We start from the raw sequence: 17,330 nt of genomic DNA, 5'->3' as shown, positions 1-17,330 counted from the left end.
AATGGTTTCATAAATAAATAAAGTACATTTGCCTTCCCCTGAAGTAAGTGGTTTGGCACACTGGCTTGAATCATCTGGATCGCTTTCCTTTGCACCCATAGTATGATCATAGTATTCTGTGAGCTGCCTTGTTTAGGATGATCCCAGGAAGAGGGCACTGATGAAAGGTGGATATCTTTAGCTTTGCACATGTTACAGTAGACACATGTACATCTTGCATGTACCTCTTACACATACTTCTTGCATTTTACAAACACTTGTCTGTTTCTAAAAAATATCCAACAATTGTTCACTTTACAAATGAATTCAGAGATCAGTACCTGGATAAATGTGTGGTTTCATTCACATGGTCAGCTGTACACACATTGAATGTAACCTGAGAATTAATCAACACATGTAAAAATAAAAATCAAGTGTACACTACAAATGCATTGTCCATGTGTTCACTGTAACTTGTGAGCAGGGATTTCTTTTGAGTAAGAGGTTAGGCCAGATGATTAATTTATACAGTTACATAGGTAACTGTGTTGCTACATGAAGTGTACAAACCAATGGCACTTTGAACAAAGAATCTTGATTTTGAACACAATTACAGAAATGTATAGTTCTTGACACCAATTTCATTCTGAATGGAATTGTGTTAGGCTATAGACCTCTTAAGTGTGTAGATTATGTCTGGTAGCACTGGAGATACGAGTGGTGATTAAACTTCCTGTATGTGGTGATTTTCCAGGCATCTTATTGTATAATAACAGAACTAACTAGAAAGCTGATGCACAAATTTTCTAAAGAACTGGTAACATTTCTTATAAAATTTCTCTCTGTGGATTCAAATGATATTATGCTTTCCCTTAGAAAGCAAAATACAACTTTCAGTAAGAATGAAAAAAACACAGAAATCAAGTTCTATGATGACAATGAAATAAATGGAAAACACATGCTGTATTGAACATTGTTGCTCAGAACTACATTCTATTTGAATGTACCTACCTCCTCAAACCCCATTTCAAACAAACATTCAACAGCTCCTCTGACAGGCAACAATCTAGTGGAAAATGCTTGGTTTCCAATCCGAATAGATCGATATTTTTCTTCATCTGGGTGGCTAATGGGATTAAAAGGGGGAAAAAAAACCAAACAAGCTTGCCTAAGAAAATAACTTGTATCAAGGTGTTACATCAGTTACAAACCAGGACTGCAGCTCCCACATTTCAGTAATGGTATTAAACCTGCCCCTATTAATTTAGCCTGACACAGCTTTTGGTGTTTACATCCATCTGGAACTGGAGAAAGATGCAAACACAGAACCTACATCTCGCACAATGCAGACCATTCATCTAACTGTATGGCTACTAGAGCACAGCACATTTGTAAAATGTGGGGCATTGGGAATACTCCATTGGCCCTGCTGCTAAAGCCAGCCATATATATCAGGGCAAGATTGTCTGCAGAGAAAGAAGCATAGCATATTGGTTACACTGTGCTTTCCAGATACCTCAAAACAGAAACATGAAACTGGATCCTTCACTCCTCCAACTGGGGATGCAAGGACAATGCGCCCCAAGTAAGCAAGGGAGAGACACTCCTTGCCTCAAATATGGACTGCTGCAAACATCCTCCTCCCTCCTCACTACACATACTGGATGTACTTTTGGGGGGGGTACTTTTAATAACAGCACCAACCTGTTTCTCCAACAAAGCTGTACCAAGTGTAACCCTAATCTCTTGGCATGATCTGCAAAGCATGACCTTACTCCATCCAAAATGGGTGGACTCTTCCCTTCTGATAAATGAGCCTTTCCAACTACCACTGCCTCCATCTTATCTGCATTAAGCTTTTTTTGGTCTCTGTCAGTTGACCAGGGCTTACTACCTCCCCTAACTCAGATAGGTGGCCCATAATCAGTGGTGTAGTGAAAGCCACTGAGTGGTCCAGGAAAATTAATTCAGTTACATTCCCCCTCTACAACCCATCAGGGGCAGCTACACATTTTTAGGGTCAAACCCAGACTGAAAACAGGACTGAAATGGGTCAAGAGAATGAGTGTCATCCTATAGCAGTGATGGCGAACCTTTTAGAGACCAAGTGCCCAAACTGCAACCCAAAACCCACTTATTTATTTATTGCAAAGTGCCAACATGGCAATTTAACCTGAATTTACTTTAGAAAAAACAACTCATACATTAACTTAAGATGATCCAAACAACATAAGGAAAGCGATCCCAAATGCTTTCATTTACTTAAAATTATTTGGCAGAGAATTCAACACTTTAATGATGGGCTGGGCCTGGCTGGGGCGATGGCACGCGTGCCCACAGAGAGGGCTCTGAGTGCCACCTATGGCACCTGTGCCATAGGTTCGCCACCACTGTCCTATAGTGTATGAAGTTGAACCACCACCTCTTGCTCAATCATCTTTTCCCCAAGGTTACCTGCTGTTTCAATCACCTGGGTCCATTGAAGATTTCTCAATTAATAGTCTCACAACTAACTCCATCAAGAAGGAGCTACCAGCCACTTACCCCTGGTTAGATATTGGACTAAATAAGATGTCTGTATCCTCTAGCAGTTAGAGCATTGATCTAGGATCTGGAAGACCCAGGTTTAAAGCCCCTCTTTACTATGAAACTTTCTGGGTGATATGGGGGGCAGCCTCTCTTTTTCTCAGCCTAACTTACTTCACCAGGTTATGGTGAGAATAAAATGAAGAAGGGAGAACCATATTGCGGTCCCAGGTTCCTTGAAAGAAGGGTGGATGAGGCAAGGCTTGCACAGAGCTGGCCCAGGTCAGGTGGCCCCTGTGCAAGTGGGCGACCCCCAGGCCATCAGCCCACCAGGATTTCCCCCAGTGTTCTTAATAACCAGTCTGCCCCTGGTGGCCATCATCCTTCTTTACTGGACTTTGTCCACCTAGGGCAGGGGCTGACTGGCCATTAAGGCCATTTGGAAACTCCTAGTGGTCTGACCGCCTGGGGGGCTGCCCCCTGCACAAGGGCTACTTCCCCCAGGCCAGCCCCATGCAATACTCACCTCGCCTGGACCAGTCCAGTGCAGTGTCCTTGTATGTACCAGCTGAGTGTGAGGCAAGCATCTCCTTGCCTGTATTGACCTCAGAGCAGTCTTGCGACTGGCCAGCCCTTTCACCTTTGGTAGCCATGGAGGGGACATGACCTTCTTCCCTGGTGGTCTTGAGCTTTGCCTTTCTAATCCATCCTTGGCCTAGGATGTTCTTGCTGGTGGCAGGAGACTAATACTTGAAGACATGCTGGCGCACTGCAGTTCTGGATAAACCTGCATCAGGAAGTGACTCCACAGAACTGGGGCAAATAAGCAAGATTCTTCTCACTTCCTTTAAGAAACATTTATGCTCAGAAAGAGGTGGCCGTGAGACATTTGTGACAAGCATGCTCCATTTTTTTGGCCATCTCTGGTCATGCACAACAGCAACAATGATGACCAGGCTATCAGAGTCTGTAAACACTAAATCTCAACCAGTTTCTCACCAATTCCACTTGTCATCCTAGTCTGCAGACAGCCTTTGGAATAATATCAGAATGACAATAAAGCCCAGTATTTATCATTGTACTCATGCATGTCCTTATTTGCCTAAACACTGAAGAAAAAAATTTTGTGCAGGAACGCACAGGAACGGAGTTCCGGCTGGCATCAGAGTTGGCCATGCCCACTACAGCCAAAACCTCTGTGTGCATGGCTACAGAGGGAAGGCCTGGAGAGTGACTCCACCCCACCCCCCGGCAACTCCAAGGCAGGCGGGCCAGGGGGACCCCTGCAAGGATCGGGGATACATTTAAATGCCTCTCCCGTCCTGTCCAAGGGCTGGCTTGCCACGGGGCACCCGGGCAAGCCAAGGGAAGGCATGGGGGTGGGGCCTAATATGCTAATGAGTTTCTGAAGTTGGGTGTGGCCTATCATGCTAATGAGTTCCTGCTGGGCTTTTTCTACAAAAAAAGCCCTGCTCATAGCCGAATTTTTTTGGGGGGGGGGGATTCAAGTAGCTGGCACATTATCTCACAGAATTTTAAACAAATGAAGAGAAGGATGCACAAGGACTTGCAGGGCCAGGATCCCATTTTCCCCTGTATTCCACCCCCCTCCCCCGATTTCCTCTTTCCCACCCTCTAGTCGCTGCCGTCCCGGCAGGAAAGTCTGCCCAAATCACTAAAGCTGTTTTCTCCCAACAATTTTATCTACAAAATATAAATTCCAGCCCTGTTCTGTTCAATTGCGGACACACCAGCCTTTCTAGTAGTTAATATTGTAGCTCCAACCCCACTACAAGACCCACACTTCCTGGCTAAAACCTTTCTCTTGTTCCCCTTGTTCCAGCAAATACGGTACTTAGCGAAGAGGAAACGGCACTCTGCACATGCTCAACTGAAAATCACACCCTAAGAGACGCACGTGTTTCGCAATTTAATTCAGCAGCTTAGAGAGGCTGCTTCTCCAGGTAACATTGAGAAGCAACGATCGAAAGGGAGGCCGCCACAATAAACAGTGCACACAGTGCTGGAGCTTTGGAAGCGTCTCCCGTGCTTAAACCCAGCAAAAAATGTATCTAGTACTACAAGCCAGGCAGTCGCCAAACACTGTTCTTTAACAGCAACGAAGATATTCAACATTTCTCCCATAAAACCAATACCTGCCCGCCCGCAACACTTTTAGCAACCGTCAAAACTGTGATCTAGAAGCTTTTTACGCCCAGTCGATCGCGCATCCCGACCCGCCTCTACCACCAAGTAGATGCAAGCTGTGCACAGCCTCCCTACAACTATCGCTAGCTGGCCCGTCTGCCTCTCTCACCTGATGATATTGTCCGCATAGGTAAGCAGCAAGCGGGAGGCCTCTAAAAACGTTTCTCTGGAATTCTGGCAGAGCTCGCGCACGGCTCGCGAATGCATCAGAGAGGGCGGTCCCATTGCGGCCGCCATCCTTCATTAGCGGCGTTCTCTCGCCCGGGGTGTCCTTGCCGGTGAGCAAGAAACTTCTACTTTACCGTGCGCCCGCCCGCGTTCAATTCTGGGGAAATTTGTATCAGGAAGTGACTCCAGCAAAGTAGGGTGAGCGAGAAGGGTTCCTCCCCCCTTTCCTTTTAGAAGCGGCCTTCTGTGCTCCGGAAAGGCGTGGTGGCGACGAATTAGTGACAAGCGTGCTCCATTTTTGTCAGTCTATGGGCATGCGCAGTAGCGACAATGACGTCCTGCTGTCACGAGAAGCTCTGAACATTAAATCTAAAGCATTAAAGCAGCTTTTGACTGGGTCCTCGTCACCCTGGTCTGCAGGCGGACATTAGAATAATATTAGAAAGACCCCCCCCCCAAAAAAAAGCCCAATATTTATCATGTACACATATTATATTTCCTTATTTTACAGTGTAGTTCCTCATAGTAGAATGAGGGGGAAATTGGCTGGGAGCTCGCACATTTCCAGAAAGGATTTTATGCGAAATACTTTCCTACTACCTAGAAAGCACATATTACATTTTTGAAACATTTAGACGCCCCAGCAAATTTGCAGGGATGTGTCATGAAAATACTCTTCAAAATAAAAACTCCTGAATGTGTTCAAAAGCTCTAATCGATTTATGACAAACGCTGCTAAAAGGAGTTAAATCTGAGAAAATGTGAATAGGATCGAGCTGTATGTCCCGTGGAAACCAAGGGAACAAAGTGTATTGCATCTTAACAGTTCTCTGTGCTTTCAATGAACATGGTTACAACTTTCCTGATTCAGGGCCTAAATGTCACTAGATCTAATTCCAAAGCAAAAACGCTGGCATTCTGACAGTTACAGCTGCAGGATACATTTTTATGCAGGATATTGATTTCTTATACGGTCGTCTATATAGCTGAAAATTACTTGGAAAATATTTTAACTTTAATTATAGCTAGATTAACTCTCTCTCCCCCTCCCTCCCTCTCTCTCACACACACAGATCTGAGCCTTGCACTCCTGATTTTCTTTTCATATGTGCAGGTGTGCGCACGTGTGTGACTCTGCATGCACCTGGCAGTCATGGCGACCTCTGGTGACTGACCCCTACTGAGGGCCTGGAGGATATTCAGAAAGGTGACTGAGTAAGGCCTGCCTGTCCTCACAACTGCTGGTATTTCAAGGAGGTCTCCCATCCAAGTACTTGCCAGAGTCAACCTTGTCTAGCTTCCGAGATCTGACGAGATCGGGCTTGCCTGGGCTTTCCTGGTCAGGGCTCCTCTGATTTTCTTCTGGAGGGTGGGTCTTCTTATGTTGTGTGCCTTACTGCCTAAATATGGAAGAAATGGGCTGGGTCCCTACCACTCAAGGGGTCTTTGGAGTTCTGTTTCTCCAACAGCAGCCCCTAATACCACATGACAATCTGCTGCCAAAACTTCTCAAAATGATATGTCTGGGAGGTCTGCTGTAGAGAAGGAGGGGAAAGGCAAAACATTCCACTGGACATGACCTAGCTCTTAGGTATTTATTTACTGATAGTCTGCCTTTCTCACAAGGCATGGGACATTCAATAATGCACTAGGACTGCAGAAGTCATGAGCCAACCAGAAATCTAAAAGACAAAACCAAAGCCTAATGTAACTATTAACATGGCTGATTAAGTGATGCAAAAATTACGTAGTAGGATCCTACTTACGATAAGCTATAGGCCACAGTCCCTAATCATTTATCCAAGTAGGTTTGTAAACCGCTTTGTACATAGGGTTGCCAAGTCACCTACCGCTAATAGTGGGATAGAGTTGGTCCCTGCCCGGGACATTCACAGACATGCTTCACACATGCACACCGCGATGATGTCTCCCGGAAGTGAAGTCATCATGTTGGGCACATAGCTGGCTAACGCTCCTGCAATCAGCCTGGAAACTCTATGGTACCAAACCGGGCACTTTGGGGGCGGGGTTCCCCCCGCTGGCCTTTTCCGGACCGGCAGATTGGGGACCCTTTTAGCGGGGGAACCTCCGCCCTCCCAGGGGACCTGGCAGCCCTACCAGGAGAGCGGGAGCCTCCCTGACCTCTGTGGGCAGGCCATCCCATAAGGTGGGAGGAGCCACAACGGAGAAAGCACATGGACGGGCAGTAGTTGAGTTTGCCCATTTGCAGGTTGGCACCTGCAGAAGGTCCTGCTCAGATGACTGAAGCTGGTGTGGCAGAGCATAGGGGGAGAGGTGGTCCTGAAGATAAGAGAGAACAAAGTTGTAAAGGGCTTTGTATGTGATAGCCAATTCCATAAATTGAGCCAGGTAACAAATGGGCAGCCAGTGGAGTATCTGCAAAACGGGTATGCATGATAGGGTTGCCAAGTTGATTTTCGCTGGGAACGGGGGGCTCCCAGCCGGTGTCAGTTGCGCACGTGCGCTTTGTGCGCGCGCACCACATGCACGTCACCCAGAAGTGACGTGACGACGCCAGGCACGCTGGGGGCGGGGCCATGGCCATACAAGGGAAAACCATAGAGTTTTCCCTTGGACGGCCGTGGCCCCGCCCCCGGCGTGGTCGCGTCACGTCTGGGTGACGCGCACGTCAGGGAGGAGCTCCCCCCAGGGCCCGATCCGGCGGCGGGGAATGGGCCTCTCGCCCCCCGGGGGGACTTGGGAAGCCTAATACATGAAGCAAGAGCAAATATGATCCTTACTTTGAAATCCGTGTCAATTTTCATTACAAGAAACACTTGCATGCAATTTTATAGTAGAAATCAGGAACTTTTAAGAATCTGGTGTCCACAATGCCTGCTTATTCCAGTAATAGCTTGAATTTGGCCCAAAGAGGACACACCATTACTATGGCAGTTTTCAAGAATGACAGCACACGACATTGTGCAGCTTGTTGTCACATTGCTGATCCAGCCCAAGTTTTGAAGAAGAAAAAAGGCTTCCACCACCATGCTGTCTCTCCTGAACTCTTTGGAGGAAAAACCAGTCCTGCACACTTCTATAGATGATAAGGCCTATGGAGATGGAGCATGAAGAAACAAAGCAAACTAAAATATAGGGACCCTGAGACTTACAAAGGCTCTGAACTAAAATGGCTGGTAGGCCAGAGGTATGTTACTTCTAATATAATTCTTCACTTCATAGCCTTTGTAGAAGATACCATAGTTGGCAGAGCACAAGACACATGGATACAGTACAGAAATAAGCCACAAACCCCTTGTTTGGCAGTATGCCTTGTGGATTAGTATGAAGCTTGGGCAAATAGGCTCTTTATTATTTTTATTATTACCAGTTTTTTCCTTACCCCTCCCTCCTTTTTTAGAGATTTTGAATAGCCTTCTCAAGTAGGGCTGCCAAATGCAGCCGGGGGGCAGGGAATCCCCCGTTTCGGAGCCCCGATTCCCGGCGCGCCGGAATCGGGGCCCGGGGGAAACCCCACCCCCGCGTGCGCGTCACCCGGAAGTGACGTCGCACGCTGGGGGCGGAGCCACGCCATTTGAGGGGAAAACTCTTTGTTTTCCCCTCAAACGGCGTGGCCCTGCCCAGCGTGTGACGTCACTTCCGGTGACGTCCTGGCGGCGCGCGCGCACGCATCCCCCAGCAGCTCCAGGAACAGCCGGACGATCCCCCGCCGGTAAGAACTTCGGATTTGGCAACCCTATTCTCAAGAGTAGGGAAAACTCCCAGCTACCTGGTTACTCATGTGTTTAAAAAAATAATATTGGTGCCAAACACTGATTCCCCCCCCTCCGACTATTTAGGCACTTTCAAGGGTATTTCTATCATGCCAGGTCCATAGATGAAATATCAAGAGTTACAAATAGAATTCGAAATACCAAGACCTACAAATAGAGTTAGGGCACCTCTGGGAGAAGAAGTTTACCATCGTGCCAGTTGACATTGGAACCCTTGGAGCAGTGCCTAGAAGTCTCAAAAAACACCTGGACATTCTGGGCAAATAACACCAGCTCAGCTCCAAAGAGAGTGTTGCTTGGAACAGCACGAATCCTGCAAAGATACATCTGCAATTCCCAAGAACTTGGTTAGATCTCAAATTGCAGAACACCATATACTAGTCAACTATCTGACTGTGACAGTTCATAATAATATAAATTTTTATTTTATCTGTTGCAGGATCTGCAGTGCAATCATGCGTCTCCAGTGCTTGAGAGATTTATTTAGAATGGGACGCCTCAATGTTCGAAGTTCCCAAGCACATCACCATTTAAGAATCATTAAGCACATGAGTACTAGTGTGGTCTCTCAAGCCCGAAGGAGAGTGGTTATCACAGGTATAGGACTGGTATCTCCTCTCGGTGTTGGAACTCAGTTTGTGTGGAACAACCTTCTCCAAGGGAATTGTGGGATTGTTGCTCTTGAGGGAGAGGAATATTCCAGTGTTCCATGTAAAGTGGCTGCTTGTGTTCCAGACGGAGTTGGTGAAGGTCAGTTCCTCGCAGAAAACTTCGTGTCAAAAGCGGAGAGCAAAGCCATGTCCGCTGCCACCGTCATGGCCATAGGTGCTGCCGATCTAGCATTAAAAGACTCTGGCTGGTACCCACAGTCTGAACTGGACCATTTAAGTACTGGTGTGGCAATAGGAATGGGAATGGTTCCCCTGGAAGAGATTTCCAATACAGCCTTGATGTTCAAGACAAAGGGGTACAACAAAGTCAGCCCATTCTTTGTCCCAAAGATCTTAATCAATATGGCTGCAGGTCATGTTAGTATTAAATACCACTTGAAAGGTCCCAACCATGCCGTATCGACTGCTTGTACTACGGGGGCCCATGCTGTTGGAGACGCCTTTCGATTTGTAGCCTATGGGGATGCCGATGTGATGCTGGCTGGAGGAACAGAGGCTTGCATTAACCCATTGTCTCTGGCTGGGTTTGCTAGAGCTCGGGCTCTGAGTACAAGCTTTAACTCGAGCCCCAAACTGTCCTGCCGGCCATTTCATTCACAGAGAGACGGCTTTGTCATGGGAGAAGGTGCCGCAGTTTTGGTTTTGGAAGAATATGAGCATGCTGTACAAAGGGGAGCCAAAGTGTATGCAGAAATTTTGGGCTATGGACTCTCAGGTGATGCTTGTCACATAACAGCACCTGATCCAGACGGGGATGGTGCCTTCAGGTAAAAACTAGGAACAATTATGAAGTGATTTTTCTCAATTGCTAATACACCTATAAATCATACTTTTCTAATGTTTTAGATTCATAATTGTTTTTAAAGTCCCAAGCAACTTTGAAAATCAGATTATTTTGGATTTTGAGACATGCTAGTATGGGGACCAATGTAGTGCAGCTGATGCAGTTTCGGGTTTAAATGTGGAAGAACAAACTTCAAATTGTCACTCAGCTCTCTGGTTAGCGATGAGTAAATCACTGTTTCTCATTCTTACCTCACTTGAGGGCTGTTGTGGGATCTGTCAGATGACAATTATGAGGCACCCTTTAGAACGTTACGGAAGTGATTAATAATTCTGTGGGAAATTATTCACCTCTCCCAATTTTAATGGCAATGTAGGTTATCAAGCTTCAGGAGGAGAGTTTCTAATTATATCAGAGAGCAATCCTAAGAAGGTTCTACTCAGAATCCTACTGAGCTCTATTCAGTGGCACTTACTCCTAGGAAAATTTTAGGATTGCACCGTTCATTAGATATGGTAAAAGAAGTGTTTGAGGAGGGATTTGTTCAGTTTTAAGTACTAACGAAGTGGAACCTTCAAGTAATTAATATCTTCTGCTCATTAGGACTGAATTTTCCGCTTCAGTCTTAGCACAGCAATAGATTCCATAGGCTGTTTTTATTAGCATGATCAGCCTTCAAGTCAGATGCATTTCTTCCTGCCTTAAAGACGAAGCCTAAGGACTATGTTCTTATTCACACTGTGTCTAGTGAAGTTGTGTGAACTGTTCAAAATTAATATGTTATGCGGGTATTCCAATTTTAATGCTTAGCCCTGTTCTTTCACTGGGCATTGGATCCTGTAGAAAAGTTCAGCTGACAAAAGGAGATGTTTTTTGCCATTTTCCTCCTCCAACTGAAAACCTCTGAAGTCCCCCTTCATGCTGTTCCTGGGAGTCTCCTGTTCCACAGGTGCCCGGGGAAGGGGGGGAGGCTTACCTGCGACTGCTTCTTCCTCCTCCTCCGCGTGGCGCTCCCCCCCCATGAGTATCGCGGGTCCCCTTCTTGTAAATTATATAAATAAATAAATGATAGGCGTTTGGGGATATAGTAGGAGGCAAGTGAGTCCCACTCCACTGTTGGAAAATCCTTTCATCAACAGAGACCAAGGGATCCAAGCCACTATATGAACCCTTCCCACTAAACATGTTTACACAGAAGTAAGCCCTTCTGAGTTCAATGGAATGCAATCCCCCCTCCCCCCCAGTGAAGGTGTGCAGGATATAGCCTTGATCTCTTTCTTTTTCTTCTTTCCTCTTAGATGTATGGCTGCAGCATTAAAGGATTCTGGAATTTGCCCTGAAGATGTAGCATATATCAATGCTCACGCCACCTCCACTCCACTAGGAGATGCTGCAGAGAATCAAGCTATTAAGAGACTCTTTAAGGAGCATGCATACTCTCTTGCAGTTTCTTCCACAAAGGGAGCAACAGGGCACCTGTTAGGTGCCGCAGGGGCGATTGAGGCAGCATTTACAGCTTTGGTTTGTAACCATAAAGTTTTACCACCTACTCTAAATCTGGATCAGACAGAGCCACCATTTGACCTCAACTATGTCCCACTTGTACCTCAAGAATGGAAAAGTGCAACACGCCTAATTGGTCTCACTAATTCTTTTGGCTTTGGTGGAACTAATGCAACACTGTGTCTGGCTAGTATTTAGTTCTGTAGTCTGCGCAAGTTTTCAAAAGCATTGGTGGCCTAAAAATGTATTGGAATGCAAACCTGTGGATCTGCATTTGTTTCATTCATTCCTATTTGCACTTTTAATCCTTGTATACTAGGATTAAAGTAACAAGTATTTCTAATGTTCACTCTGAGGACTTCTTGCCGCAAGATAAAAGTAGCCTGTCGTCAATGACAAATGAACAGGAGTGTTTTTGGTCATATCTATATACAGCAGGAAGTCACAACTGTATAGGGTTTCCCAGTACAGGAAAAAGATGCTCTTGTCTATATGTGGGACAGATTCAACTATATGTGGGACGGATTCAACAGCCTATGTCCAAGTGACATCTATATAGGAAATGTTTTCACTTACATAAAATTGCTTTGGTTTTTGCAAACAAATGGATTCTTTGAATTAATGTGGATGCAAAATGTTCCCACAAAGAGCTGAATTCCTAGAGGTTTGGCCATCTTTATTTAGCTTGATCACTGTTTTAATCCAGTGTTCCATTGGCTAAATGAAATTATTAAACTTGATCCATGCAGCTCATTTATAAAAGCACAACAGGAAATACCTGTATATGGTGCAAACCCACACTTCATTGGGCAAGTTAGTCCTGTGTTTCTTTGACTTGCACTGCTGAGTCTCCATATCAATGGAGATTAGGGTTGCAAAGCATGGTCTGACAACTAGTGGGAATCTGGGTGGGGACGGGGGGCACCATCAGCAATGGCATGAATCACTTCCACGGGAAACATGGAAATGACATCACATCTCTCTAGGTCTTGCTGAAAACTCTAGTAAAAAAGCAGACTGATGTCATTTCCAGATTTCCCTGGAAGTGATGTCACTCTCTCACCCATCATGATTTTTTTACACTGTTTTTCTCCCACTGGTTGCAAGAGCAGCATATTTATTTATTTATTAGATTTTTATCCTGCCCTCCCGCCGAAGCGGCTCAGGGCGGCTTACAACCATTAAAACCATTAAAATTGATACAATCCATCTAAAACAGTCTATAGCAAGAACAATAAAATTACAAATTTACAACAACAATACAATTTACACATGGCGGCGAGCCATATAAATTATAGTACCATGATCAAACCTGGGTAATCAGGAGCCACCCTGAGCCTGTTCGTAGGATGGGTGGGGTATAAATATAATAAATAAATAAATAAATATGAAGGGCGCATTCTTGCAGACCTGGAACTGACTTTAGCCACCTTGGTGTCCCTTATGAGGGCAGAAAGGTGGGGGAATAAATTCTGTAAAATAGACAGCAACATGAGACACACTACACTGCAACCAGGTGACATCACAGTCACATGACAAGAGGGGGGAGCCAGATTTATGACCTCAGCAGTAAGCATCTCTCCCTCCTAACCTCTTCATTTGAACTAAGGAGGAGGTGTGCTGAGTAACATAAGACCACTGATTTGGGCCTCCCTTTCTCCTCAGGCCTGTCCCATCCACCCCTTACACTAGGTATCTTAGTATATGCCACACTGCTTTCTCACTTGAGGTAAAGCACCACAAGGGCACCACCATCAAAAGCCCTGGGTGGTGCTGACTTGTGTTGTTCTAGCTCACCTTTCTCACAGAGAGTCAAGAACAATCACAAAATTTAAAACCAGTTCAATCAGTAGCAAGGACCTTCAATAAACAAAACTGGAAGATGAGTGCAAATCACAATAGCAACACCAACCGTGGAAAGGGGGGGAAACTGTCTAGGCATGACAAAGGTAGAACATAATGCAGTAAAAGGAAGGTGGTACATACAGTAAACACCACAACAGACTATAATCTTTTCCTTTATAAAGCATCCTTCTGAGCTGTTCCGTTATTCTACAGCTCTAATCTCTTCATAAAAATGCAGCCCTGAACATTTCTGTTGTTTGCTGTGTTTCAAAAGAAGCACAGACGTTTGAAGCACTGAAACCCAAACCTTAAAATGCTTCTGTTTTCAATGCATCAAATGTTCCATAATCTTTTATCTAAAATTTAATATCTATGAGAACATATTGCAGTATGTTATGTATTCACCACTGTGCTTTTGTTGGGAAGTTTAAAATAAACACAGAAGAAAATCTAAACATAATTAATCTTGAAAATAATTTAGTATAAGTACTGCCCCAGATAAATGGAGAAAATAAATTTTAGATCTGTTTTCAATTAGTGTGTCTAGGGGATAAATGTACTTGCATAAAAGCTACATCTTTCACAGAATCAAATAAACATATAGGTCATTTTCTTCCTTTCTCCAACTTACTTGAAAGGAGCATCATTTTGTATAGTATACTGCAGTTCATTTATGTCTTGATCAAAGATACTGAGGATGTGATCAGATAATTTGAGTTCAGCTAATTTTACTCATTAGGGCATTTTGTTTGGATTCTTAAATATCATTAGTTCACATACTATGGTCTGCATATCCATTGATAGTCCTTTTCATTTGTTTTTCTACCATTCCCATGAGGGATCTTCCCTCCAAATTTCAGGCAGGTAGGAGAAAATATTGCCATCTGAAAGGCAATGAGAGGCCCAGTGCTTCTGTGAATCCCCTTGTTTCTCCAGTTAAGATGAAATTCTCAGGGACTGCATCCTTTGCCAACATTACATACAAAGAGGTCCCCATTTTACAGGGCCATGAGGAAAGGCTTTAACAGATAATTTTTTGCTTTAACAAATAATTTTCTCTCCCTCTATCCTTTGAAGTGCTTAAATTACATAACTGAACAGCGTGTTTATTTTGCTGTCTGCATATTGCATAGTGAAGCAGAGAGAATGATAAGGAAAATGCACTTCAGTGTTAGAGAAGAATTTATTAGATTGCTTCCACAGCTGGTGTAGGCTGCAGTAGACTGAAATAGGCCTCAGTAAAGACACAAGAAGCAATGTGTATTGATGGGAATTTGAAACAGAACCCTAATTCGATGACAGTAATGAGGTAGGTATTATACTCTGAAAGAAGGAAATAAAGTTCTATGTACCGGGGGTAGGGGATTATTTTATATCCCCCTTCCATACATTAAAGGAAGGTGGAGCTTTAGGTGCTGAACAAGAATAGAAAACAATCAGTTGGGGGGGGGAAGGAACCGATAAGCAAAGACCCATTTGAAGATCATATTTTTTTAAGTTGAAGCATCACTTTCTTTAACAACTACATTCAATACTTCCCAGGTCAAACAATGTAGGTAACTATTGATCTAAAGATCCCCCCCCCCCAAAAGCTGCCTAATACATTTTGTTAGAACCAACAAAAAGTGTCGCCAAATGGTGCACATAGGGGTGCCCATTTGCCTGGTTTCAGTGGATAAACCCCTGCTGAAACATCCCTGTCCCCCACCAACACTCAGTGGCAGTGTCTGGCAATGACCACAATGTCAATTTCAGCTGCATAATCACAAGTGAGATCACGCTATAACATTTTCTTGAAGCTGTGGTAAAGTTTTTGGAGAATGCTACAGCATCCCATGAAGCAGTGATATCAAATCCAGTTGTGCAGCTGAAACTGATGTTGCTGTGCCATAGGACACTGTTCTACTGGGTATCTCCCCCATCCAGTCCCCCAGTACAGTCTTTTGAGTTCTTCAGAACACTTAAACAGGTTGGAGGTAGGAGTGGGGGACACAGAAAACAGGGTTTTTTTCAGGGCATGATGGAAAAGCTTCAGCTGGTAGTCTTGAAATAGAATACTGGATGTATTACAGACATAATTGGATTAGATACAGGGTTTCCAACAACCTGGAGAAAAAAATAGCCTACCCCTTTAAAAGAAGTTTAATAGGGATGTTATTTACCTCTGTGCTATGAAAAGCTTCCAGGTGCCAATTTCCACACATTAACAGTGCAATTCTAAGAAGAGTTACTCCAAGCTGAGGTGATTTAGCTGAAAGGGAACTGTGTGAGGGGACTGTGGGAGTGTGTGGGTGAGTTGTGAGTTGTTGCAGAGTCCTGGCTGCTTGAGATAGGGTGTGAAAGGGCCATTGTTTGACTGTAATTGAGTGCCTGGGTGAATCTGAATAGCTGCTGGCCATACCCTCTGCTGGGGGAAGCTTCTATTTAAGACAGCACCTTGCCAGAGGCACGGGCCTTGGCCTGTGGCTCTTAGGCTAGGGACTCTGTAAGTAGCCCAGGAAGAGCCAGAAAGCCAGGGCCCTAGTCTCCTGCCAGAAGTGTTTTGTATGGAGTGTCACATGTATGACTATCTGCCCATTGGACAGAAGTCTTCGGTGTGTGCCCGGTGCAAGGAGCTTCTGGTTCTCAGGGAACAAGTTTGCTCCCTTGAGGCCAAGGTGGCTGACCTGGAGAAGCAGAGACAGTTAGGCATATGGAGAAGATTCTTGGGGACTTGTTAGATATGTCCCACTCTGAATATGGCAGCCCTGCCGCTGTCAGGGAGCGTGAGGGTCAAGGGGAAACAGGGCACCATGCTGTGGATAAGGAGAGGGAGGGGGGCTCTTAGTAGTTGGTGATTCAATCGTTAGGCAGGTAGACAGTTGGGTGGTGAACCTGCATACTGAGCGTATGGTGACTTGCCTGCCTGGTGCGAAGGTAGCGGATGTTACACGTGTTCAAGATAGGCTGGTAGATAGTGCTGGGGAGGAGCCAGTGGCCGTGGTACATGTTGGCACCAATGATGTCGGGAAATGCAGTCGTGAGGTCCTGGAGGAAAGGTTTAGGCTGCTAGACAGGAAATTCAAGGCCAGGACCTCCAAGGTAGCCTTCTCAGAAGTGCTACCTGTTCCATGCACAGGGTCAGAGAGACAGGCACAGATCAGGAGTCTCAATGCGTGGATGAGACGATGGTGTAAGGGGGAAGGGTTCAAGTTTGTTAGGCACTGGGATGCTTTTTGGAACAAGAGGGAGCTGTATAAAAGAGATAGTCTCCACTTGTCCCGAGAAGGAACCAGGCTGCTGGCGCTTAAAATCGGAAAGGTGGCAGAGCAGTTTTTAAATTGAATATTGCGGGAAAGCCAACAGGATATGAAAAGTCTCTGGTTTGGGATGGCTCATATCAAAGAGATAAAGGCGTAGCTGTTACTTTTCTACAAGGAAATGGATTAGAATTGTCCACTGAGACTGTGGCTAACGATATGGACTGCCTGGCAAGGTCTCAAGGCAGCAAGAGGAAGGTTGTGGGCTTAACATGCATGGGATACTATAGGTGTTTATACACAAATGCTAGAAGTGTCCAAGGTACAATCGGGGAATTGGAATGCTTGGTGTTGCGGAGGGGAATAGACATTGTGGGTATTTCAGAAACTTGGTGGGATGAGGAAAATCAGTGGGATACGGTGATTCCTGGTTATAAATTATATCGGAAGGATGGGGGGAAGTGTTGGAGGTGGAGTGGCTCTGTATGTCAGAGGGTATACAGTCCATTGAGAGGTTAAGTGAATTGGATTTGCTTCTGGAAATGCTATGGGTTGAAATAGTGGGCCCAAAAGGAAACTTAACACTGGGAGTTTGTTATCGACAACCAGATCAAAAGATAGAGGAGGATTATAAAATGATGAATGAATTAAG

General features: G+C 45.0%; 2 protein-coding genes across 6 annotated transcripts in view; one reads left to right on the top strand and one right to left on the bottom strand.

Moving 5' to 3' along the window:
* NGLY1 (N-glycanase 1) overlaps nt 1-5,175 on the bottom strand; it is a 32,156-nt gene extending 26,981 nt beyond the window's left edge. The window contains exons 1-2 of one of the 2 annotated variants that reach the window (XM_015408237.1): nt 4,823-5,175; nt 991-1,105 (exon numbers count right to left, since the gene is read on the bottom strand). In XM_015408237.1, coding sequence (XP_015263723.1) covers nt 991-1,105; nt 4,823-4,950 — 243 coding nt within the window. In that variant the 5' untranslated portion in view covers nt 4,951-5,175. The remainder of the gene's footprint in view (nt 1-990; nt 1,106-4,822) is intronic. The other variant, XM_015408238.1, reaches the window with a different exon arrangement.
* Nucleotides 4,738-12,013, top strand: OXSM (3-oxoacyl-ACP synthase, mitochondrial). 4 transcript variants are annotated; one of them, XM_015408239.1, is made up of 3 exons: nt 4,738-4,843; nt 9,076-10,074; nt 11,390-12,013. In XM_015408239.1, exons 2-3 carry the CDS (start codon nt 9,092-9,094, stop codon nt 11,790-11,792), a joined length of 1,386 nt encoding a protein of 461 aa, XP_015263725.1. In that variant the 5' UTR covers nt 4,738-4,843; nt 9,076-9,091; the 3' UTR covers nt 11,793-12,013. The 4 variants fall into 4 exon arrangements, with proteins under 4 accessions (XP_015263725.1, XP_015263726.1, XP_015263727.1 ...); XM_015408240.1 differs by lacking the exon at nt 4,738-4,843 and adding an exon at nt 6,182-6,250; XM_015408241.1 differs by lacking the exon at nt 4,738-4,843 and adding an exon at nt 6,196-6,220.
* The last annotated feature ends 5,317 nt before the right edge of the window (nt 12,014-17,330 follow it).

The sequence above is a fragment of the Gekko japonicus genome, unplaced genomic scaffold (assembly GCF_001447785.1).
Source record: "Gekko japonicus isolate JY-2015 unplaced genomic scaffold, Gekko_japonicus_V1.1 scaffold217, whole genome shotgun sequence".
Lineage (NCBI taxonomy): Eukaryota > Metazoa > Chordata > Lepidosauria > Squamata > Gekkonidae > Gekko > Gekko japonicus.
This window is presented reverse-complemented; position numbering and strand designations above follow the sequence as displayed.

Excerpts from the sequence above, each read along its gene's own strand:
- OXSM (XM_015408239.1), top strand. The coding sequence starts at position 9,092 with ATGCGTCTCCAGTGCTTGAGAGATTTATTTAGAATGGGACGCCTCAAT. Across the intron at positions 10,075-11,389 it reads GACGGGGATGGTGCCTTCAG|ATGTATGGCTGCAGCATTAA; the intron begins GTAAAAACTAGG and ends CTTTCCTCTTAG.